Source organism: Oryza glaberrima, chromosome 12, assembly GCF_000147395.1.
Source record: "Oryza glaberrima chromosome 12, OglaRS2, whole genome shotgun sequence".
Classification (NCBI taxonomy): Eukaryota; Viridiplantae; Streptophyta; class Magnoliopsida; order Poales; family Poaceae; genus Oryza; species Oryza glaberrima.
The window spans coordinates 2,579,417-2,603,694 of NC_068337.1; the positions used below are offsets into that span (position 1 = coordinate 2,579,417).

General features: G+C 40.6%; 3 protein-coding genes across 8 annotated transcripts; 1 reads left to right on the forward strand and 2 right to left on the reverse strand.

The window, feature by feature from the left end:
• The first annotated feature begins 799 nt into the window (after positions 1–799).
• Positions 800–3,081, forward strand: LOC127757222 (uncharacterized). The gene is made up of 4 exons (XM_052282695.1): positions 800–1,192; positions 1,316–1,527; positions 2,066–2,330; positions 2,648–3,081. Exons 1-4 carry the CDS (start codon positions 938–940, stop codon positions 2,945–2,947), a joined length of 1,032 nt encoding a protein of 343 aa, XP_052138655.1. The 5' UTR covers positions 800–937; the 3' UTR covers positions 2,948–3,081.
• An 81-nt stretch (positions 3,082–3,162) lies between these two features.
• Positions 3,163–4,846, reverse strand: LOC127757221 (putative F-box protein At4g22180). Its single transcript, XM_052282694.1, has one exon. It carries the CDS (start codon positions 4,706–4,708, stop codon positions 3,455–3,457), a length of 1,254 nt encoding a protein of 417 aa, XP_052138654.1. The 5' UTR covers positions 4,709–4,846; the 3' UTR covers positions 3,163–3,454.
• Positions 4,847–16,750: 11,904 nt separating this feature from the next.
• Positions 16,751–24,113, reverse strand: LOC127757218 (pentatricopeptide repeat-containing protein At1g22960, mitochondrial-like). 6 transcript variants are annotated; one of them, XM_052282693.1, is made up of 4 exons: positions 21,778–24,113; positions 17,187–21,683; positions 16,982–17,040; positions 16,751–16,882 (listed from the first exon to the last, which is right to left on the reverse strand). In XM_052282693.1, exon 1 carries the CDS (start codon positions 23,977–23,979, stop codon positions 21,829–21,831), a length of 2,151 nt encoding a protein of 716 aa, XP_052138653.1. In that variant the 5' UTR covers positions 23,980–24,113; the 3' UTR covers positions 16,751–16,882; positions 16,982–17,040; positions 17,187–21,683; positions 21,778–21,828. The 6 variants fall into 6 exon arrangements, with proteins under 6 accessions (XP_052138653.1, XP_052138650.1, XP_052138649.1 ...); XM_052282690.1 differs by having other exon boundaries at positions 16,751–18,537; positions 18,876–21,683; XM_052282689.1 differs by having other exon boundaries at positions 16,751–17,749; positions 18,012–21,683.
• Positions 24,114–24,278: the final 165 nt, after the last annotated feature.

Genomic DNA, 24,278 nt, shown 5'->3' on the forward strand with positions numbered 1-24,278 from the left:
GCCTAATTAATCCGTCATTAGCAAATATTTACTTAGTACTACACTGTCAAATCATGTAGTAATTAGGTTTAAAAGATTCGTCTCGCAAATTAGTCATAATCTGTGTAATTAATTATTTTTTTAGTCCATATTTAATACTTTATGCAGGTGTTCAAACGTTCGATGTGACAGGGTGCAAAATTTCGGGGTGGGATCTAAACATGGCCTAAAAACAGAACATTCACAACATCAAATTACATCTGCAGAGAGATCGCTCGCTACATGGATTGTCGTGCGAAAAGCTAGACCAAACGGAGTGTCGGTACACCACGACAGTGCACGAATGGTGGGAAGCGACAACAAACATGGAGAATGTGCCAAAACGCATGTGCTCCTAGGAGATTTGGAAGGAAAGAAACGAGAAAATCTTTCAATATAATGAGCTCTCATCTATAGTTTTATTGGCAAAAATTAAAGAGAAGTCAAAACATAGGCGCTAGTAAGAGCCAGTGTCTATTTGTTTTGCTGTTTAAGGATAACCCTTTTACAACTTTTTCATGTCAACACCTGTACAGAAATTTACTTCAATTCTATTCAATTGAAATTAGCAACTTGCCGATTCACTAAAAAAAAACATTTACAGGATATAAGCAAATATCACAATCTAGATACAACCATGTAGAGGCAACAGTTTATGTTGCTTACAGCCACAGATCACAGGCTCAAGCAAAGAATCTCAATTAAATAAAGAAGCAAATAAAGTGACCAAAATGGGTCCATGCAATGATGGGTACAGACTACCAATGGAGTAAACAACAGCCGATATTGCATCTGCTTTGCACAGCCACAGGGACCTGGAACTCTGGAAGATAGCTGCTGCTGCTGCTGCTTCTTCTCCTCCATTGCCATCTATCACCTCACCTGAGCTGAAATCAAGAACTGGATCTAGGAGAAGGTCATGGTTCCAAGGATACTCATCGTTCTCCTGGTTGTGCTGCTTGGATTGGCATTCCAGGCAATTCTCCGGCCACCACCTCAAAAATTGTGTGGCTCACCCGGTGGACCTCCTGTGACATCTCCAAGAATCAAGCTCAGAGATGGAAGATATCTTGCTTACAGAGAAGATGGAGTTCAGAAAGACAAGGCCAAGTTCAAGATCATCAGTGTCCATGCGTTTGATTCCACCAAGGACTTCCCCTTGCAGGTTTCTAAGGTAAATGCAAACATCACGAACAGTTAGATTTGAGAAAAAAAGTCATCTTTTTTTGTCCATGTTTTCTTTTAGATTTTTCATGCTTTTCTGAATTGATTGCTTAGTTTGTCTGTCGAAATTCAGGAACTGGTGGATGAACTGGGAATCTACATTGTTGGTTTCGACAGAGCAGGGTATGGGGAAAGTGATCCGAATCCTAAGAGGGATGTGAAGAGTGAGGCTTTGGATATTGAGGAGCTTGCTGACCAGCTCGAGCTTGGACACAAGTTCTATGTGTTGGGAGTGTCCATGGGAGGATACTCAATTTGGGGATGCCTTCAGTACATACCAAACAGGTAAAGACTGAAACTGCAATAAGTAATAATGCTAAAATGGTAGTAGTGCTCTCGGTCAAAAACCATATGTGGCTTGACATTTTCTCGGTTAAACTTTTGAAACTATAACTATCATTAAAAATTTTGATACTACTACTTAATTTAGAAATATAAAAATGACATGTGTGGATTAAAATTTCTTTCATAAATCTTATACTACTAATTACTTCTGGACCTTGACACAGTCTCTAAGATGCTACTTTGATCAACAATATAGATATTTTAAATAAAAAGAGTTGTATATTATAATATTTTGTTTAATGATAAATCTAGTAATATCAATTTTACATTATTGAACTTTCTTATTATTTTGCTATTAGTAGTCAAATTAAAAATATTTGATTTGTCACTATGCTAAAAATGTTTATATTTTGGGACGGAGGGAGTAGATTTTATAAACTCGTCCTAACAAAAAAGTGTGATCAACGTCGTACCGTACAGACCCAAAAAAACTGATATTCGCAACTCTTCACTATATATACTGTGTACCTATGTGCAGGCTTGCAGGAGCTGCCATGGTTGTGCCAATTATCAACTACTGGTGGCCTTCATTCCCTGCTGAGCTATCCAGGCAAGCCTTCAAGAGGCTCATCGTGCCAGAGCAGAGGACACTCTGGATTACACACAACATGCCATCTTTGCTCTACCTGTGGATGACACAAAAGTGGCTCCCTTCTTCTGCGGCAGCCATGCGCCACCCTGAAATATTCAGCAAGCATGATTTGGAGGTTCTTCAGAAGATGATGGCAATGCCTCTCATTGAGGTAAAATCAGAGATTGTTTAACCCTTATGAACCACCACTTATGCGTTTTTAAGAATGGTTTTGAATGAATTTTGCATTATTATAGTAGATTTCAAAAAATCGCTTGATTTACACTAATGTGGTCCAGTTTGGGTACATGAAAAAAAAATCAAGAAGAGAAAATAAACTGAAAAGTGGAACATGTTATATGCAAATTAACCTAAAATAATACTATCGCAAACCATAAATACCACTATCGGTTTAGATTTGTTTTTTTAAAGAGCAATTGTTTGGAATGTTGACATATATATATCACTGATTGCTTCTTGATTTTTCAGAATAAATCTAGGCAGCAAGGCATTTATGAATCAACACATCGTGATTTGCTTGTTGCTTTTGGAAAGTGGGAGTTTGATCCAATGAATATTACCAATCCATTTCCTCAAAATGAGGGTTCTGTACACATCTGGCAAGGTTATGAAGACAGGTTGGTGCTGGTTGAGCTGCAACGGTACATTGCCCAGAGGCTTCCTTGGATCCAGTATCATGAATTCCCTGAAGGAGGACACATGTTCATGCTGGTAGATGGATGGACTGACAAAATCATCAGAGCGCTCTTGGTTGGAGAACAGCTCTGAAGTCTCACCAAATCATTATGTGCTTGTTAGCTTATCATCGATAGCCAAAAGTCAAAATTTGAAACTTAATTCTAGAGTTGATTTTACGTTTTCTATATGATACTCCCTTCGTTTCATATTCCTTTTGACTTATTTCTTATTCAAACTTCTTTAAGTTTGATTAAATTTATAGAAAAATTTAACAATATTTACAACATCAAATTACTTTCATTAAATGAAACATTGAATTATTTTGATAATATGTTTATTTTGTATTAAAAATGTTGCTACATTTTAATATAAATTTGAAAAAAAGAGTCAAAGCGACTTATAATATGAAACGGAGGGAGTAGTGTATTTTGTAGAATTGGTTTTTAAGTTGTAAATAAGTTTTACCTATAAATTATTTTTACTACTTTATTTATTTTTTTTATAGATCGTCAGCCATCGCTCAAACGATTCGACACTCGAGGGTAAAATTTACTAAAAAAATGTACACAAAGGGTAACATTACACGCATTTATATAGTCAACTATATTTTGCAGTTTTAGTAAAACTTGGAGTAATCCAAACTGGAGCTAGTGGCCAATTCAGCCACGGCTGAGGATACTCCACATCGATCGCAGTGTCATTCGTATAATCATAAACTCCAACGTCCCGACGAAGATGTTTACGGTGAACCAAGTACCCGTAGTCATCGTCGAAATATATGTGATTTGGCATCAAGTGTGGATAATCCTTCACTGGCAAGCACATCGAGTAACTAGTCCCAATAAACAATGCATTGTTACCAATGTCATCGACGTCATCAAGATCTTGCTTCTTGTAGTCAACCTTGTACACCCCGATTTCAGTTGTTCGTACGTCCTTATGCTCGCTACCTTCATCTTCTTCCGTGACTCGCAAGACCTGCAGGATGTCACCTTCCGTGGTACGTACAATGTAGAGGGTGCCCAATTCACCCATGGTCGGCTTGAGAATCAGCCTATGGGTGAAGGAGGAAGAAGCACTGACGACATCAATGGCGTGGATGGCGCCGTGAACGGTCTGGGCGTAGAACACGCCGTCGTGGTAGATGCAATCTTCGAACCACTCACACTCATTGTTCCCCATCTTGATCCATGTCCACTTCTTGTCGCCGGATCTCGCGAAGGAGAGCTGAAGATATGGGTGATGGATGAGCATCACCGTGTAGTCGTCGCCGCGCGATGGGTCGGAGGAGACGACGGCTTTGAGATACAAGAACTCCCTGAACGTCTCCGGCGGGTGCGTCACCGTGTGCATGTCATCGTCGTTGCTCCGGTGACTGTTGCCGCCGCCGTCGTAGTAGACCAGCTTGTAGTTGTTGAGGTTCCCGGCGTCGTCGTAGAGTGGCCTTACGTGTTCGATGGTGGCGACGGGTGGGAGGTCGAGCTGCTCGCCGGTGGCCGGGTTGAGGAGGTGGAGCTCGGAGCGGTGGTCGGCGGTGACGAGCCAGCCGTGGGATGACCCGACGACGTGGCGCTCCGCGATGGGCGGGTCCGGGAGGGGGACCGTGTAGGACGTCGTCTTGTCGGCGAGGCTGTAGAGCACGGCGGCGCGCGGGCCGGCGGCGGCGGTGGTGTAGAGGAGGCAGGGCGTCTGCGCGCGGGAGTAGAGGCCGAGGCGGCGTATGTCGCGGGCGGTGGCGCGCCAGAGCTTGCAGACGGCGGCGGAGCGGAACAGGTCGGGGAACTCGAGCTCGAGGAGGACGAGGCCGAGCACGTCGGCCGGAAGCTCCGACCAGTCCGCCGGAGTGTCCATGGAAACAGATCGATTAAGCGTCGATGAAGGCGTACGTACGTGCCGCGTGCCGCCAGATCATCCGCTAAAATAAAGCAGCGCAACTGATCGACGCGGATCAGATCGGAGTAGAAACCGAACAGGTTTCAGAAATCTCTATCTCTATCTCTTCCCTATCTCTACTCTCTATCTCTATCTCCTCTCCACTACTTAAAAAATTAGAGAAATTTTCGTCGTCTGTGCGTAAAAAAAAATACAAAAAACTTTTTCTGTCTGACTGTAGAGAAATTTCCGTCGTCTGTGCGCCAAACAAAATGCGAAAAACTTTTTCTGTCCGATTGAAAAAGAAAGTGCAAAAAAGGATTTCCGTTTTCCGTTAAAAAAAGGAAAGAAAGATTTTTTACCGAAAAAACAAGCACTAAAAAAAGGCGAAAAATGTGCGAAAAAATATTTCCGTCCAATTTAAAAAAAATACCGTCGTCCGTGGCCAAGAAAAAGCAAGCGCGAATTTTTTCTGTCCGATTAAAAAAAGTGTAAAAAAAGGTTTCCATCTCTTAAAAAAGGGAAAAAAATATTTCTATCCGATATTTTTAGATTCTTAAAAATATTACGTATAAACCGATAAAAAAAAGGTTAATGGAAAAAAAATTCCCGTGCAACGTTAAAAAAATGTCTGATTCCATAAATACCGTCAAAGTAGATTTGGAAATTTAAAAGCGAATTCAATTATCCCCTTTCGAATTACATTTTTTATCCATTCAAATTATCATATATTAAAATCCACCTTAAGATGTCGAAGTTTATATAAACCGCGCGAGAAAAAAAAGCCCTATAAAAACGCTCCGAACAAATTGTTAGAGTAAAACACTTTTATAAAAAAAGATAATAAAACCATCTGACTCAATGCGAGGAAAAAAACCATCTTTTCTGAGAAATCTGTATAATTACACGTGAAAAACATCACTATTTATAAAATAACAGCTTTGAAATAACCGTGTGACTCAAAGCGAGGAAAACACCACCGTTTATTTTAAAAAAAGCTAGAAAAACACCACCGTTTATTAAAAAAAAAAACTGGTTCGGCACTGTGCAATGCAAAAATGTCCGAATTTATGCATCTGATTTCATGAAAAAGATTCGTAACATTTGTATCTTCCATAGTCTACCATGTTCTGGCATCTGGAACTAAGACAAGTCTTGGTTGTGCTTTTTTTTTTCTGAGCACAAGATCAAATTGATGGACGTTTAGGTCTGATAGAATCCATCGATTTTTTCCATCTCCAACACGACTTTTGTTTCCTCATCTATTCTCCTGTAAATTATCATACTACTATAGCTACTATTCTTTATAACATATTATATGGAAATAATATTAAAAGGTAAATATGTTATAAATTGATATTTAGAGAAGAGTGCACGGTGGCTTTTTTTTTAGACTTGACCATGCGAGGCAGTGTAGGATTTTGATTCATCATATTTTTTTATTGCAAGAATAGGATTGAAAGAGTATTTTAGATTATGGCCGTGTTTAGTTCCATGCCAAAATTGAAAGTTCAAAAAAATTAGAACGATGTGATGGAAAAGTTGAAAATTTGTGTGTAGGAAAATTCGATGTGACAGAAAAGTTGAAGGTTTGAAGAAAAAAGTTGAAATCTAAACAGGGCCTATATGCATGTTGTCACATGAATAATCCAATTTTTTTTGGGCAAAGCAAAGCATTAGTAAGATTGCCATCGTCGAGGTTGGGCCATTTATGGAAGATGTTCTATTTTTCCTTATGATATGTCTTAGCTACAACAATCAATACAAATATTATTATTCACATGGTTATTTATGAAAAACATATATTGTCATTGGAATTTTTCACCCGTTGCAACGCACGGGCAGTTTTGCCAGTACTACTTAAAAAAAGATATGTTTTCTTCGATCGTCAAAAAAAAATAGCGAGAAAAATAAAAAAAAAGTCCGACCCCTAGATCCTATTCCCTCTCCACCTCTCGTTTTCAATCTATATCGTGATATCCCATATATCTTGGAGAAAAGAATTGATGTGCCGGATTGAAGATCTGTTTGCAAAAACGAAACCTACAGGTCGTGAGCATTCCATTTTTATATGATTTTAATTTTTGGGTTTGTACTTTTGTATTTGATTCCATATAATTTTTATATTTACATTTGAGTCCCTATAATCTTGCAATAAGATACTTGATGTCGTTTTAGTTAAAAAAAATAATAAAAGGGTGAGAAAAGACAGAAAGGTGCATAAAAAGAAAAAGAAAAGCCGCATAAAAAAAGAAAATCAACAACAACAACAAACGTAGATCCGAACGGAAAAGAAAAATCTGATTCCTATAAAAGGAAAAAAAAAGTGGTGGAAAAAAAAGCTAGATCCGATTCCTTTAAAAAGGGAAAAAAGTTTTATTCCTATAAAGGCGAAAATAAATAAAAAAAACATCTAAAAAAATTCGTCCGATTCCCTAAGAAAGTGGCGAAAAAATGCTTCGTAAAAAATAAAAAGCTGGTTCGTATAAAATAAAAAATGCACGCGAGAAAAAAAATGAAAAAGGCGAAACAAAGTCCGAGGATTTCTAACCAGTATATATCTATTCTCTATCTCTAATCTAATCTAACTATTTAAAAATAGAAAATGCATGAGAAAATAAAAATGGTTCAAAAAACGCGTGAGAAAAAAGTCAGAAAAAAGCACAAGAAAAAACACGCTAAAAAGGTTTTCCATCTTCCTAAAAAAAATTAAAAAATGGGTGAGAAAACTTATTTCCATTGTCGGTAAAAAAAATTTTTAAAAAAAACATGCGAGGAAAAAGCTGTTAGAAAAACCGCGCCATTTCTAAAAAAATGGTTTGAAAAAACCGTGCAAGAAAAAAAAACACCATCTATTAAAAAACAAATCAATCTGAAAGTACTGTCCAAAAAACGCTAAATTGATGGACGCTTGAGTCGGATAGGATCCATCGATTTTTGCCATCTACTACACGGCTTTTATTTCGCCATATATTCTCCTGTATTGGAAAAAAGCAAAAAAGAACATTCGAAAAAAAGCAAAAAATACGCGCGAGAAAATAATTGTCAGAAAAACAGGCAAAAAAACACACGAGAAAAGAAAAGCAAAAAAAGGGAGAAAAATATGGTTTTCATCGTCAGTGAAAAAAGAAAAAAAAACATGCTAGAAAAAAACTGTTAGAAAGAAATGTGCCATTTCTGAAAAATGATTAGAGAAAATCGTGCAAGAAAAAAAACCGTTTATAAAGAAACAAGTCGCTCATTAAAATACAAACATTGTCATTGACATGATTATGCATGAAAAAAGTATATTATCATTAGAATTTTTTTCACTCGTTGCAACGCACGGGCATTTTTCTAGTCTGTTTAAAATTAAGGTAATTTTGTCGTCCTTGAGTAAGTACCTAGAGATACTATATTTAGTGTAAAATTTGGTACATTTAGGTATCAAGTACCTTAAGTATCAAAAAATTTATTGGAAAACAGGAACTGTAAATTTCCTCTTAAAACTATACTTCAGATATATTCTGCTGATCAGATGTTTGTCCGTGACTGACATGTGAGGCCCCGGTCAACGTGTCACTACGTGGTTGGCCTGCACATTGTCCAGTTCTTTTGTGGTCGACGTGACTAATATGATAATATATTCGGATTAATTTTTTAATAGCGTTAGATGTGTTTGGCAGTAATCCGCTAGGGGCATGCGAATTAGCTAAGGGAGTTGATGGAGAAAATTAACGTGCGAATTTAATTTTTTAATTCTAATTATTTCTTTTTTGCTGGGTACATTGCTAGAGAGAAATAAGAGGGTATTCATGAGAGAATTCATATCTTCTAATATATTTGATGTGTGACTTTTAGGTGGAAAATTATATTATAAGTCATGATGAACGGTACGGTGAGGATGTATTTATCTTTCACTTAAAACAGAGTTCTCACTCAATTACCACCCCTCCCTAGGGATAGATTGGTGGGAGTTGGATCGATTAATTCCCCGTCCCAATCTTTTCTAAGGGTCCCTTTGAATCATAAGAATAAAAAAACGGAGGAATAGGAAAAACATAGGATTCTGATAGAAATATAAGTGTAAAACAGAGGATTGCAAAACACAGGAAAAATATAGGAATAACCGTTTGATTGGACCATAGGAAAAACACAGGAATTTGAGGAGAGATAAAGACTCAAAGGATTTCTTCTATGAGGTTCTACCTCTCGTTAAAATTCCTCCAAAACTTGTATGGGAAGAGACATTCCGTAGGAATTTCATAGGATTTTATAGGGTTTATTCCTTTTATTCAAAGGGTTTTGTAGGAAAAATTCCTATAGGAATAAAATCCTCTAAAATTCCTATGAATTTCCTTTGAATCAAAGGGGGCCTAAATTCATAAAATCTTCCGATTAAAGTGAGATTAAAATGCTCAGATTTCTTACACTCCCATTCCATCTCTCAAACTCCTCTCAACTATAAGCCGTAACGCCACGCAAATAATTAGAGAAAAGAAAAGGAGCAAAATGAAAAGAGCAAAGCTAGCTAGCAGCCCAGTAGCTAGCCGGCCCAGCAGCAAAAGGCAGCCCACAGCAGCATAGCAGCGCAGTGCAAGCAGCAGCAGAAGAGCGAGCAGAGCAGCAGCAGTGCTGGTACTGTAGCAAAAATAATCCCACCTCACCAATTCAACTCGAGGGAGACCTTTTCTCCAACGAAAGTTGGATAAAATTTTAGATACTCGTGGAACGGTTTTCAAACTACTAAACGGAGAATTTCGTGTGAAAACTTTCTATATAAAAGTTGTTCTAGAATATCAGATTAATCCATTTTTTAAGTTTGTAATAATTAAAAGTCAATTAATCACACGTTATTACCACCTCGTTTTACGTGAAACACTTAATCTTTATATTCATCTTCATCTTCAGGAGATTCAAACACCACCTAGATAGGAGAAGAGCCCCCGGTGAGTGTAAGAGCATCTCCAACAGCCTCTCCAAATCGAACTCTCCAAACACCCATAAGCCAACTCTCCATCTGATTTAGCTAGTCAAACTAGATACTCACTCCAACAGACTCTCTATTAATCCTTTCCAAAATAAAATCGGACTCACATGTCAACATCTATCCCCTCTTCTTCATCTTTCTCTCCCCCTTCTTCTTTCTCTTTCCTTCTTTTCCCCCTTCCTTCCTTCCCGTCGAGGCGGTCGACGCATGGCGCGGTGGTGCGGCGACGCGGGGAGGTGGGAGGCGGCGACGACGACAACGGTTTAGGGGCGCAACAGCGGAGCTCGGGGCGGGGATGACGATGGCGGCGGCGGCTCGCGACGACGACCTCGACGACGACCCTAACGACGACCTCGACGATGACCTCGTGAGGAGTACAGTTGCTGCGGGCCACCGTTGGCGAGGCGTTTTGGCTGGCCAAATCTAGCCAGCCAACCAGCGATTTTGGTCAGCCGGATGGCTGCCAGTCTGTTGGACCTCCTTTTTGTGGTTGAATGGCCAAAATTTGGCTTGGAGAGTCTGATGGAGTGGTTGTTGGAGATGCTCTAACTCCGATTCTGGAATTTTTTTATTAAAGTGAGGACGAAAAAGTAGTGAGTTGTAGTGTTAGGTGTGGTCAAACTGGATGAGATGGATCCAATAATGTTTTTGGGCCTTGGGCGTCACAAAAGCCGTTTAAGTTTTTTTTATTAGGTGTCTCTCCTTTTATCCCGTATATATACTTTTGTAAGCTACATGGAAAACATTTTCATTGTTATTTACCTATGTTTTTAACTAACTCTTTGTCAGGGTTATGAATACCACATACCTATTAGTAGTTGACTAAATCTCGGCAGGACCCACCACATACCATGTCTTATGCGGAAACAACCTTCGGATATAGGAGGAGTTCCGCATAATGAAGGATGAATAGAGTTCTACATGGAAACGATAAGGACTACTCGGGTTGTATCCATATTGGTTTTCCTAGTTCTACTTGGACAAGGGAATACTTATGGGTATAAATACAAGGCCCCTAGGAGAAGAGGGGATACGGAACAACAGAAGCCACAACATACAAGCCAACATATGCCAAGACAAAACGTCGGATATCGACTTCAGAGATAGGCATGGCTAGTCCCCTACGGTGCCTACGGATACCGTTAGGAGAGATATAGCGATGTCTCTGATCTCGCCAGATGCGGATTCGAGGAGGAAGGCTACCCTGTTGTCGACTACGAGTCAGACCGTCATGTCGATAACAGTTAGATAGGCTACCCCAAATATTGTAATGGTGTGATTATGATGAATAAGAGCAACGACCGGCTTCGGCCAACGGGATGTAGGGTATTACCTGACAATTCAGGGGCCCGAACCTATATAAAAATCCCTGTCTCCATCTCTTTTACCTCAATCTCGTATATACCCTGGTACCAACGATCCCCATACTATGCAAATACCGGAATCGCGACATCAAACGTCGACACTCCTCAATAGTGATCATTTCCAGTCGACTCTCATGGTATTTTTTGTAAGTGTTATTCACATAAATATTTGTACCTACATATCTATTATATTATTAAAATAGTTTTGAAAGAAGGCACTTCGTTTCTTGTGGAGGCTAAAAAATCCCACATTAATCAAAGAAAAAGAAAATAAAAGTCCAAGTAGACGTACAATTAAAAAATATCTGAAATACTAAAAATAAGCAATATTGAAAGAAGAGTTCATATAAGAACCCGATACAAGATAATTAAAATTCGGAATTAAAAATAAAATAAATTCTGAAATTAGAAAAAATAAAAAGAGAGTTCATGTAGGAATATAATTTAGAAATAACTGAAATTTGGAACTAAAAATAACTAATATCTGATAAGAGTCCTTATACAGCTGAATACGAGATAATTAAGTTCGGAATAAAAAAATAAACTAAATTTCAAAAATAGAAAAATGATTATAAAAGTTTAAGTAGTAATACAATTTATAAATATAAAATATTATAATAAAAATATGGAATTTTCAAAAAAAAAAGACAACCTAGAACTCAACGATGACAAATAACAATAAAGAGAGAAGAGAGAGGACAAGTAATAGGCCCTAAAATAGTAAGGTGGTGAACAGTTGATGGGACATCTAAAAATTATAAACAAGGCCACAAATAGAACCCCAGCAACAATTAAGAGGTGGAATAACAGACAGGACGCTAAGCGGCATAGCCACGACGGTTGGCGTGACTTTTACAATGTAAAAAATGAATTGCAATAACAATCATGCTTTATTTTAAAAATCTTCAATGATAATAAATGGGCAGGTCATATAGGAGTATAGTGGTGGAGCCGACAGCGGTTGGCGAGGCTTCTAGAAATTAAAAAAAATAAACCCTTAAAATTTGAAATAAAAAAATAAAAAAATTGACAATGGGAAAATAATTCTATGAGTTCACAAATAAAAAAATCGGAATGAAAAATATGGAATTTTCAAAAAAATAGTCCATCTGGAACTCAACGATGATATATAATAGTAAAGATGAGAGGAACATTAGGCCTGTAAAGCAGTAAGTCAGTAGCAATTCATGCAACATCTAAAAACTATAAACAATACCATAAATAGAATCCCAATAATGATTAAGAGGAGGGGCGATAGACAAGCCGTTAAGCAGCACAATCACGACGGTTGGAGGGACTTCTAGAAACTAAAAGGTAAATCGCAATGACAATCATGTTCGATTTTTAAAATCTCAATGATAACAAAAATACATGAGCATAGTGGCGAAGTCGGCGGCATGGTGGTTGGGCGGATTTCTAGAAAGTAAAAGATGAACCTCAACGATAGTTATGTCCAATTTTTAAAATCCCGACAACAATAAATATGGAAGACAATAGGCGGATCATAGAGAAATATAATATTGATGTTTGACAACACTCCTAAAAATTAAAATAATGGAACCTGATGAGACAATGGACTCTAAAAACTAGGAGGTGCAATTTTTAAAGGTTTAAAGGAAGATAAATAAAAGCAGTGATAGATCGTACAAATAAAGGGTGATAAAAGAGTAATGGGTAATGACTGGTGTGACTTTTAAATAAAAGCTATAAAAATTATAAAAATTTAAGGATGATAAGGTTCGATCTTTGAAGGTTATAAGACAACGCAATGGCAATTTAATAAATTTTAAGTAACGTCAAATATAAAAAATAGATAAATTTATATGGATGCTAGCCTCGTAATTTCGCAGGTCTCCCAGCTAGTTTTCGTAACATGAGGAAGGGTTAGTCACCCGTCCCGAAGAATGGATCTGCACAATCGCTCAAAAAACAGCGGGAGGCCACGCCGCAAGCCCGAACAAGAGCTTTACAAAAGTCGGATAGACCACCAGTGAGGCCAAGAAAGAGCCGAAGGGTCCGTTAAGAAGTAAGAACGTTGCTTATCAACTTCACCTGAACAACGACATTACATGGGATATCAAACACACAGCCCATAGATAGAACCGTACCTAAGCAAGATGGCTAGACTCTAGAGAACCAAACACTAGAAGACCCATATAGCTAACGTTGAACTAATTATTTAGCTTAACAATCCATGTTCACCGAATACTTCAGAACCAAATTGTGTAGTCGATCGTGTGCCCATGCATCGATCGAAGCACAAACAGATGAATTTCCATTTATATTTTCTAGCCCGGTCCACATATGTATATTCGATCCGCAGCAAGCCCACAAAAACAGGTGGCCTGGATGATAGCAACGAGAACAAACAAATGTGCCAGCAATAATGTGTCTTACATTTGCCCTCGGTCAAGTAATTCACCGATCCACAGCTAGCGGGGAAAAAGTTCTAAACTCGAGTACTAGAGGAGATCAGTCTATATTCGGGAAACAGGTCGAACTCGATCCATTGTTTTATTGAGAGTTAATATTTCCCGATCTGGTGTGCTTCTTACTTTTCCGACGAAACCTGCAATTAATTAATCAAAGTACATCAGAAATAGCCATTCACTGCTGTTTAATGCACGTCATAATTAAAAATCTTCCAATCTAGCTAGCTAGTGTTCTAGAACACAGTTCAAATTATGAATCATGGATCATCTGAAGGCTAAGGGAATAAGTATATATGTACAAACCCTTCACAACAGTTAGCTGATTAATCAATTACCAGCTGGTAGTAGACTTGTACGAACTTATGAAGGGCCATGCTCAGGTGGGAAAGTTCCACCACCCTACATGTATGGAAACAAAGAAAAAGAAAACACTCATTTGAGATATCTCTTTGAGTTTATCTCCATTTCCATGGCACTGTGTTGAAATGCAAAATAGGCGCGAAACATGAATGAACTAACACATCTATAATTATCAGTGGGATAATGAAACAATAGTACGTACTCCTATATGGGAAGCAAAGGTGACAGAACTGAGATAAATTAAATGAACTAACACACACATGTTTAATACTAGTATTACATTAATTACATTATTACTCCTTGGTGTGATGAGAGACAGTACAATGTGGATCTAGCAGATTTGTACATAGCAGATACATTTGCATGCCACATGTGGAAAGGTAGCTAATTAGTGGAGTAGTACTAGTAAATTAGACTGAGATGCAAAATCGTACCGCTTGGAAGTGAATGAGCGTAGTGGTGATGCTTGCCAGCGGCTGCTGCCGTATCGAACGCAAGCAGGCAATCTTTGCACTTGACGGTGGCCTTAGAATGATGTCTAGACATGTGTCTCCCGAACTGTAACAGTTTAGTGGATCAGAATTCAGAGATTCAAATTAAATCATCTATCAATCAATCAACTGTAGTAATAGTAGTAAGTTATGCAGCTGCTGGAAATTAAGACAATTATATTGCACATGTACACATGCTCTGCATTTCTGTACCTTGTGCTTTGGAATGTAGCGTGGGTCATCGCACTGCGAGGCCTCCATGCAGATCAAACACGACAGGAAATCATCTGGACAGAATAGCATAGCTATCCCGTATCGGCGGTAGAAGAGCACCTCCTCGTCCGTCTCGGGGTGTAACTGCCTCACAAGCGCTAACGCCTCGAGGAATCTACCAGTCGCGTCACCGCTGATCCTTCGCCTTTGTTGGTTTTTTTTTCCCATTTCTGGTGGCGTTGCAGGCTGCATGCAGTTTCAGAGAGCACGGCGTCAATACGATTATTGCCCGGTGAAACATTACACGATGATGCCCCATATTGCCACGCGATCGCAATCGATGGTGCTCGTCTCGAGCGGTTGGATCGGAGGAATGTCTCGGCTGGCCCGTCGAGAAGAGATCGGAGAAAGGAGGTTGAGGGTTTAATTTGGAAGAGACCTCGTCGGTGGAAGGGCTTCGGTGCGGATGCTGTGGTCGGAGTCGGAGGTGTGTCGTCGTCGGTGCAGTCGAACGCGATGACGCAGTACGGCGGTGGGCGGTGGCGTTCGGAAACTGCAGCGACGGCCGGCGTCAGCAAGTCAATCGCGCGCGATGGCGCTAGGGCTAGGCGCTAGCTAGCTCCGAACCGGAGAGGGAAGCTGGGTTTTGGACTAATTTTGGTCAGAAAACGAACGGGATAGAGAGACGGCACTGCCAGTACTGGTTTGGTTTACTCCCGCCGGTGGACAAATCGCCGCCGGAGAAGTTGACGACGGCGAGGAATCGATCGAAACGGGGAGAAAACGGCAAGGGAGGAGATGATGCGGGAGAAATGGTTAGAAAATTGGGGGAGAAAGGCGGAGATCAGAATGAGTTAATACCTTCCCTTCGTGTGCTCGGTGCGGTGGACGGCGCGGAGGAGGTGGCGTGGGGCACGGTGCGGTCCCGGAGCTCGCAGCCGGAGGGGTCGACGACGGCGACGGCGGCGGCTTCAACCCTCGGAAACTGCAGCGTGAGAAATTACGGCGTCAGAGAGTACAACGATGCTACGCGCCATGGCGCTCCAGTCTAGAAAATTCCAGAAAACTCCAGACCAGTTAGCTAGGGTTTGGATCGCGAGTGGAGGAGATGGGGAGAACGAGGAGCGCGGATGCAGGAACAGGATGCTAAGTTGCTAACCTTAAGCTGCGTGCTCGTCGAGATGCGGAGATGGACGAAGGCGGTGGCTCGTCGAGGTGGACGAACGCGGCGTGGTGGTGGGTGCACTCGCCGGAGCCCGCGGCCGGAGAGGTAGAAGACGACGGCGCGCGCGGCGGCCGCGCTCTCTCTCTCTCTCCGTCGCAGCAAAGGAGCTCGCCTCGGCTCCGCGAGATCGGGGGGTCCTGGTCTTTATAGCCGAGACAGAAGGCAAAAGCTTTTTTTTCTCCCTTTTTTTCTTTGTTTTTTTTAAACATTTCTTATTTCCTTATTACTTCCTCTCGAAGAATGGAAGACTTCGCACGAAATACAAGCCCAACACAACACGGCCCATCTCCTCTGTCGCCCTCGCACTGAGATAAACTCTCTCTTCCGCAGCCCAAGCAGTGGACAGTTACTGAGTGAGTTTAGCATTTGCTTGTCAGCAAATGGAATTACTGGTACACAATGCCCATAACAAAAGCTACACAATTACTGGTACAACAACAATTACTGGCACACAACAGCTACCAATTACTGGTAGTCCGTAAACTACTACAGTATACCAGAATCTCAACCAGATAAACAATCGCACAGCGACGACGTAGTACATATCAGATGATGAATTATCCAAACAATATGAGCATTGTTACATATCTGACAAGCCAATGCATGTGCCAGGTGCATATGCAAAATTGTCACTTATACAAGCATTAATCATTTCAACGAATCATTGTTGACTTTTACCAATAGAAACCCTATATACTGTTGTCCAAATCTCAGTCCCAGATGTTCTCAACATGATCAAGGGATTCCTATTACACCTCATCAAAAGAGAAGATCAATGGAGAACTGTTTCTTCATGAACATGAGACCAAGGAAAAAAAATTTACAAAAAATAGAAGGCAACATAGAAGGAATGTACTATCTGTCTGGAAAGAACCCAACTTCTTTACTCAAGAGAATGTTCCCCAAGCTCCATCTTCCTTGCTGATTGAAGACGAAAACAAAAATATGCTGCCTGAGCACAGCTAAATAATGAACAATTGTACAGAAATATGCATATATGAGATGTTCTTACAGGGATTTCCACTAAAAAAGTACACATGGCACAAAACAACATTCTCCAAGTATTGAATTGCATTTTTTGACTGGTCTTCATCAAATCCTTAAACAAGGCATTATGTGCAATCAATAATCTGGATGAATATCATTCTGATGCATTTCAGAATACAGCCTTATAGACCCTGGCACCCTGCCCAGTTACCTTCTTTACAGTTCTCATCTATCAGCAAAGTGTGAGTGTATTTGTTTGGCACCAATTCCCTTGCATCAAAGTGTACAGTTGAGAAGAATTAGTGCTTATGCAAAATGATAAGGATTTTACATGGAAAAAAGAGGGGAAAGAACGCCAGGTCTAAAATTTTATGTGCATGGAACATTATGGCAAGGAATTAAGTCAGGTAGAGAACCTGGAAGCAGAGGTGTTGCGTGGCAATGGCAACAGTCCGTCTCCTCACCGACCAGAATTTCATCACAGCTTCATCTCCATATCCAAAGTGGGTGATTCTGAATTTCCATCAACAACAAGGACGTTCGAAGCAACAACTTACATCTGCCGAGTAGAAACAGGGATTTGACTCAACATAAACCATGTCGAGGTAACAGTTTATGTAGCTTACAGCCGGAGATCACGGGCTCAAGAAAAGATCTCGAATAAATAAAGAAGGAAAGAAAGTGGCATGAAGGGGTCCATATAATGATGGGAACAGACTGCCAACAGAATAAAGAACATCCAACATTGCAGGATTTCCCCTCCACAGGACCTGTAAGACAGCTTCTTCACAATTGGCACCCCTTGCCTGAAAGCAAGCCAGGATCAGGGAGAAATGGTTCCAAGGATTGGCCTGCTGGTTGTGCTGGTTGGATTGGCCTTCCAGGCAATTCTCCATCCACCACCTCAAAAATTGTGTGGCTCACCAGGTGGACCTCCTGTGACATCTCCCAGGATCAAGCTCAGTGATAGAAGGCACGCCTACAAAGAGGGTGGAGTTCAAAAAGACAAGGCCAAGTAGATAATCGCAGTGCATGCATTTGATGAAACCAAGGACTTACCCTTGCCTGTTTCTAAGGCAAAGGCAAACAACAAATACAGTAAGATTGGAAATTCCTCTTTTTGTGTGGATCAAATCTACATAGAATTGCAACATTGATTTTTTTTCTTTAGTTCACACTTTTCTTAACACATTACTTTGTCTGTCAAAATTCAGGAACTTGTGGATGAACTGGGAATTTACCTTCTTGCTTTCGACAGAGCAGGGTATGGGGAAAATTATCCAAATCCCAAGAGGAATCTAAGGAGTGAGGCATTGGATATTGAGGAGCTCACTGACCAGCTCAAGCTTGGACAGAAGTTCTGTGTTGGGAATGTCGATGGGAGGATACCCAATTTGGGGTGCCTTCAGTATATACCAAACAGGTAAAGACCGAAACTGCAATACTGTACCATCAATGGTATATGTGACCCTTCACTCTCCAGAAATGTAAAGATACAACTACTGTGTGCAGGCTTGCAGGAGCAGCGTTAGTTCTGCCCATTATCAACTACTGGTGGCCTTCTTCCCCCGCTGAGCTATCCAGGCAAGCCTTCATGGGTCTCATCATGCCAGAGCAGAGGACACTCTGGATTGCACACAACATAAACTTCCTTGCTCTACCTCTGGTTGACCCAGAAGTGGCTCCCTTCTTCTGCGGCAGCCATGCATCATCCTGAAATATTTAGCAAGCATGATATGGAGGTCCTTCAGCACATGATAGCGATGCCTGTCATTGAGGTAAATCAGAGATTATTTCACCCACATGAAGTGCTATTTAATAGAACATTAGAACTACAGATAAACAAATGCATCGGCCACATCCTTCAAAGCTTGCTTGATTTATACTACTGTGGTCAAGAGAATGATAACTTTACATTAAAAAATAGTAAGAGAAAAGCTTTCAAAATTAATATTTATATCAAAACCAACCTAAAGAAAAATGTCCCAAACCATAAATACTACTTGTTCAGGATGGCATATCATCGCTTTCTCTTCATTTTTCAGAATAAATCAACGCAGCAAGGCAAGGATATGAAATTGGGAGGTTGATCCAATGAATATTACCATTTACCAATCCATTTCCTCAAAATGAGGGTTATGTACACATCTGGCAAGGATACAAAGATAGTTGGTGCTGGTTGAGCTGCAACGGTAATTTCAAAGAAGCTTTCCTTGGATCCATTATCATGAAGTCCCAGAAGGAGGACACATGTTCATGCTGGCAGATGGATGGACTGACAAAATACTCAGGGCATTCTTGGTTGGAGAATAACTCTCGGAGCTGTGAGCCTGTGGCTCTCACTGAAGATGCTATATTGCTATGTAGTCCTTTTTTCCAAGTTTATTTCCGATAATATCAAATTTGGCCCCATTCAATAGATGACAGACCATACTGTCACATTAAGCTATTTGTTAACAGTGAATTGGGTAATGACAATTGAAAACACGAAGCCTTGGTGCGTCTCTAGCTTCACTTTGGTTGTTTATGAGCTGTCACAATGCTTGCTTCAGCTTTCAAGTACAGAAGGCAGGTAAAGAAATAATGCTAAGATAAATTTAAGTAGGTCAATGGGTATTTTAAAAAAGAATAATCAAATGCAATACAATCCTATAAAACAGTACCTGAATGGTACTAACATAGTAATAAAACTCATGGAAACCACTTGTTTCTTGAAATGAGTAAGAGTTTGGGCGACTGCAGAAATATAGTACCTGTTAAGATTTTTTTTTCCTCTGTCTGGTAAAATCAAGTTTCATATATTCCAAATTTGTGACAGACTGGGCATTCCTGTCATTCCTGATACACCTAACAGAATTAGTCCATAGTATTTTCAAGTGTAGTAATAAAATGTTTTCAATACCAGTGACCAGACTACCAGACAGCATGAGCCATATGACTTAAATCAGTCCAAGAAAATAGTTCATGATGAGAGTGAATACATTTATAAGACAACAAAAATGCAATCATCACAAAAAGATCAGTCTAGATTCTAACAAATCAATGAAATAATGAAGACCTCATAGACAATAGAATCCACAAATGTAACACTTAGTTGCTTTCTTTATATAACACAGCTAAAAGCATATTCGGAAACGGAATGACGGTTTAACTACTTCAGAGTGCACTTCTGGAAAGAGCGAAAACCAAATCGAAGAAAGGCAGGTGTCTACAACCTGACCATATTGCATTAATCAACAGAGTAGAATGTACTAGGCAATACTAAAGTAATCACATCAGTAAACATAATACTAAGCATTACTTGATCTAGGTTCTGGCATCATGAATGTCATCAACTCACTCGCATACAATGTTACATCTTTTTCACTGCTATTAGGTATACCACTACCCACAAAGTACATAAATTTGCAAAAGATCAAGAATGAATGTCAGAATGAAGTCACTACTTTGAAATTTGAATGTTGCATATGGTAAGACCAACATTCTGCAACAAGTTATGGTCCATTTTGTCAAAATGATACAACTTACAACCTTCAAAATTAAGAAATGAAACCAAGATAATGTATCTGTTTACAATATACGGTTAAAATGTCAAGTAGACAACAGTTACACAATCACAAATCCTTAAAAGTACTGTAACTCAACCAGATAAACTTTTGGCATTGGAGAATCAAACACCTGAGTACCTGATCCACAAGAACTGATTAAAATGCAATAGAGAATAGAATTCAGAGATGCATGGATTGATCATGTTGTATACATGTGTTTTGGATGGATCTGATCGGATACAAAAGTACAAATGAGAAATTCCTGAGAGCAAAATAAAATATACTCCCTCCATTTTTTAATAGATGACGCCGTTGACTTTTTCTCATATGTTTGACCATTCGTCTTATTCAAAAATTTTATGCAAATGTATAAGATATAAATCACACTTAAAGTACTATGAGTGATAAAACAACTCATAACAAAATAAATTATAATTACGTAAATTTTTTGAATAAGACGAATGGTCAAACATGTGAGAAAAAATCAACGGTGTCATCTATTAAAAAACGGAGGTAGTATTTATCAGTAGCACTTCAGAATAAACAGAAGAGAAGAAAAATGCATGAGCAGATGCTTCAGATATCAGGGTTTCAAGTACAGCGGATTAACTTCCAAACCAAACGGCTTACCTAGGTTTACAGACACAATTACTATTATGACTTCTTGGAATGTTTCAAGGGGCAATAATTCAATGGAATCTGACCACTAGTGAATGAAAAACATACTGCAGATTTGTACTACACAACCAACCTCTAGCAAGCTGTGCAATGATTTGAGAACACAGATTAAGTGGAATAGTAAACACTTGTGTGTGTCAGCAAATTAAAGGGCCTCTCTGCTGTTGTAGTCTCATAAGCAGACCATGTCTTGCTCATCTCCTTATCAATAGACATAGAATTTTCACCCAAGATAGTTTAACATTAAAAATCAATAAAATGATCCAAACAATATGAGCATTGTTATATCTGAGAGGCCAATGCATATGCCAGATGCCTATGGCAAAATTGTCAGTGTTACAAGGATTATTCATTATTCATTTGACAAAATCATTGTTGGCTTTTACCAATAGGAACCCTATATTCTATTTTCGAAATCTCGGTCCCAAATGTTCACTACCATTCAACTTTTTTTTTTTGAGATAGTAGGTATATGGGAGACATAGTCAAGAGATTTCTATTACACCTCATCAAAAGAGAAGAACAGTGGAGAACATCTGTATCTCCATGAAGCATGAACATGTGAATAAGGAAAAAAATTGACAAAATTTATCCAACATAGAAGGAAATGTTTGTATCAACTATCTATCTGGAAAGCACCCAACTTCTTTTCTCAGAGAATGTTCCCCAAGCTCCATCTTCCTTGCTCTGATTGAAGACAAAAACAAAAATATGCTGACTGAGCAGAGCTAGATAATGAACAATTGTTGCAAAGAAATATGCATTTATGGGATGTCCTTACAGGGATTTCCACCAAACAAGTTCACACGGTACATCTTTCTTAAGGACCTGTCTATGCACCCAAAACAACATTCTCCATGTACTGAATTGCATGTTTTGACTGGCCTTCATCAAATCCCTTAAACAAGGCATTATGTGTGCAGTGATCTGGATGGATACCATGCTGATGCATTTCAGAATACAGCCTTATAGCCTCTTCCCAGTTACCTTCTTTACAGTTCCCATCAATCAGCAAAGTGTACGTGTATTTGTTTGGCGACAATCCTCTTTCCAGCATCTCATGAAAATGCTGATAAGCTAAGTTAGTTCTCCCCATCCTGCAAAGTGCATGTATGAGCACATTATATGTTACTTCATTAGGTCGCACTCCTTCCTCCAGCATCTTTTGAAACCAACCATATGCTGAGTAAAGATTTCCTCTTCTACAGTATGCATGAATGAAAACAGTATAGGTCACAGCCGAAGGTGGCAACCCACTTACAAGCATTCCATCAAAAATATCCCTTGCTTCTCTCAGACGCCCCCTTTCACAATGTGCGTGAATCAAGCATGTGTACGTGATGCAGTCAGGCTGTAAACCGTCACTGACCATCTTCATCCACAACACATAGGCATCTTTCAAGTTACCAGATTTGCACAATCCATCAAGGAAAATATTGTATGTTACTGTATCAGAAGAAATTCCTCTTGAAATCATCACCTCTGTCAGCTGAAATGCCTCAGAAGTAGAACCTAGAATCAGCTCTGCAGAAATCCTTGTATTATAGGCAAAGCAATCTGGCTGCAAACCTTTGCTCAACATTTCATCAAAGAACTCTCTTACCATCGCAAGATTCCTCACCTTACGAGACCCATTCATGAGAATCGTGTATGTAGAAACATCAGGCTGACAGCCCTGCTCTACCATTTCCTGCTTGAATCTCCTAGCTTCCTCTAAATCACCTAATCTACAATAACCATCTAAAAGAATGTTATATGTCAAAACTGATGGGGCTAACCCCGCACGCTTCAAATCACCAAATAACCAAAGTGCCTCCTTCAAATTCCCTGCCTTACAATACCCATTTATTAAAGAATTGTATGTAATCAAATCTGGAAGTAATCCCATTGCTCTCATTTCCACAAACTTCATCCGAGCTGCCTCCACATTACCACTTCTAAACATTCCATGAATAATTGTGTTATATGTCACCACCGTGGGTACAATGCCCTCATTCTCCATCTCCAACTGCAATGCTCCAGCCTTTTCAACAGAACCCCTTGCAAAATACCCAGTAATAAGTGGATTAAACGTGAAAGCTGACGCCTTCTTGGACATCCGCATTCTGTCAACCAGCTGAGCTGCCTTCTCCAGCTCACCTTTCCTGGCCAACCCATTAATCACCACATTGTATGTGACATCACTCGGCAAGCATCCACCAGGCCGGGCCTCCATCTCTCTGAGCAACTTGGCAGCCTGATCCACCCTACCCTCCCTGAAGAAAGAATCCAACAACGTGTTGTATGTGACAATGCTCGGCTCGATTCCAAGCTGAAGCATCTCTGCATACACCGAGCGCATGTCATCCCACCTGGCTTCATCACGCAGCGCACGGAGCACGAGGTTGCATTCCTTGATGAAAGGGGGAACTCCGTGGTGCGCCATCTCACGGAAAGCGGCAAGGCATAGCGTCGAACAGGTGGAGGGCGCAGGGTTGCGAGCTCGGGTATTGAACTTGGTGGACAGGCGCAGGAGGAGGTTGAGGAGGTAGTGGAGGGAGACGGTGGTAGGAAAGGAGAGGAGGAGGGAGACGAGGGGGAGGAGAAGGCCGAGGTGGATGGCGCGGACGGAGACGGGGTGGGCGGCGTGGAGGTGCTTGGCCTCGGCGAGCGGGACGAGGACGGCGGCGTACGCGGAGGCGCAGCGCGGGAAGCCGCGCGGGGTGGCCTCCGCCCACCGGAACAGCTGGCGCGCGAGGCCCGGGAGGCCGCGGAGCGCGGCGTGGACGTCGCCAGCGGCGAGCACCTCTCGGAGCGCCTCGGGTGGTGGGGGATCAGACGCGAGCAGCGACGCGAACGGGCTCTCCTCTGTCCGAGGCGGGGGAATCAGCGCCGTCGACGACGACGACGACGAGGAGGAGACGAAGCGGAGGCCGGAGATGGCGGCGGCGGCGGCGGATGCGGCAGGAGCTTGGGATTTGCAGGGGTGGATGGAGAAGAGCATGGGTTAATGTTCGAGTCCTCCCCGGCGGCGCCTCGCCATGAATGGCTGCGGCGGCGGGCGGAGGCGGCGCCGGCGGCGGGGAGGAGGAGGGGAGAGGAGGGAGTTCGATGCGGTTTGTAAGATGGTCGCGTGGCCTTCTCCTCCGCACACGACTTAACCCAGAAAATTTTCTTGTAATAATTCACTTCTCTTTGGGCTTTTCTGTAAATGGCGCAAACGCACGTTACTCTTTAGCTGCTCCCTTTGTAATACTTGGTTCTTTTTCACTTTGTTTTTACTTCAATCATCTGTTTTTTTAA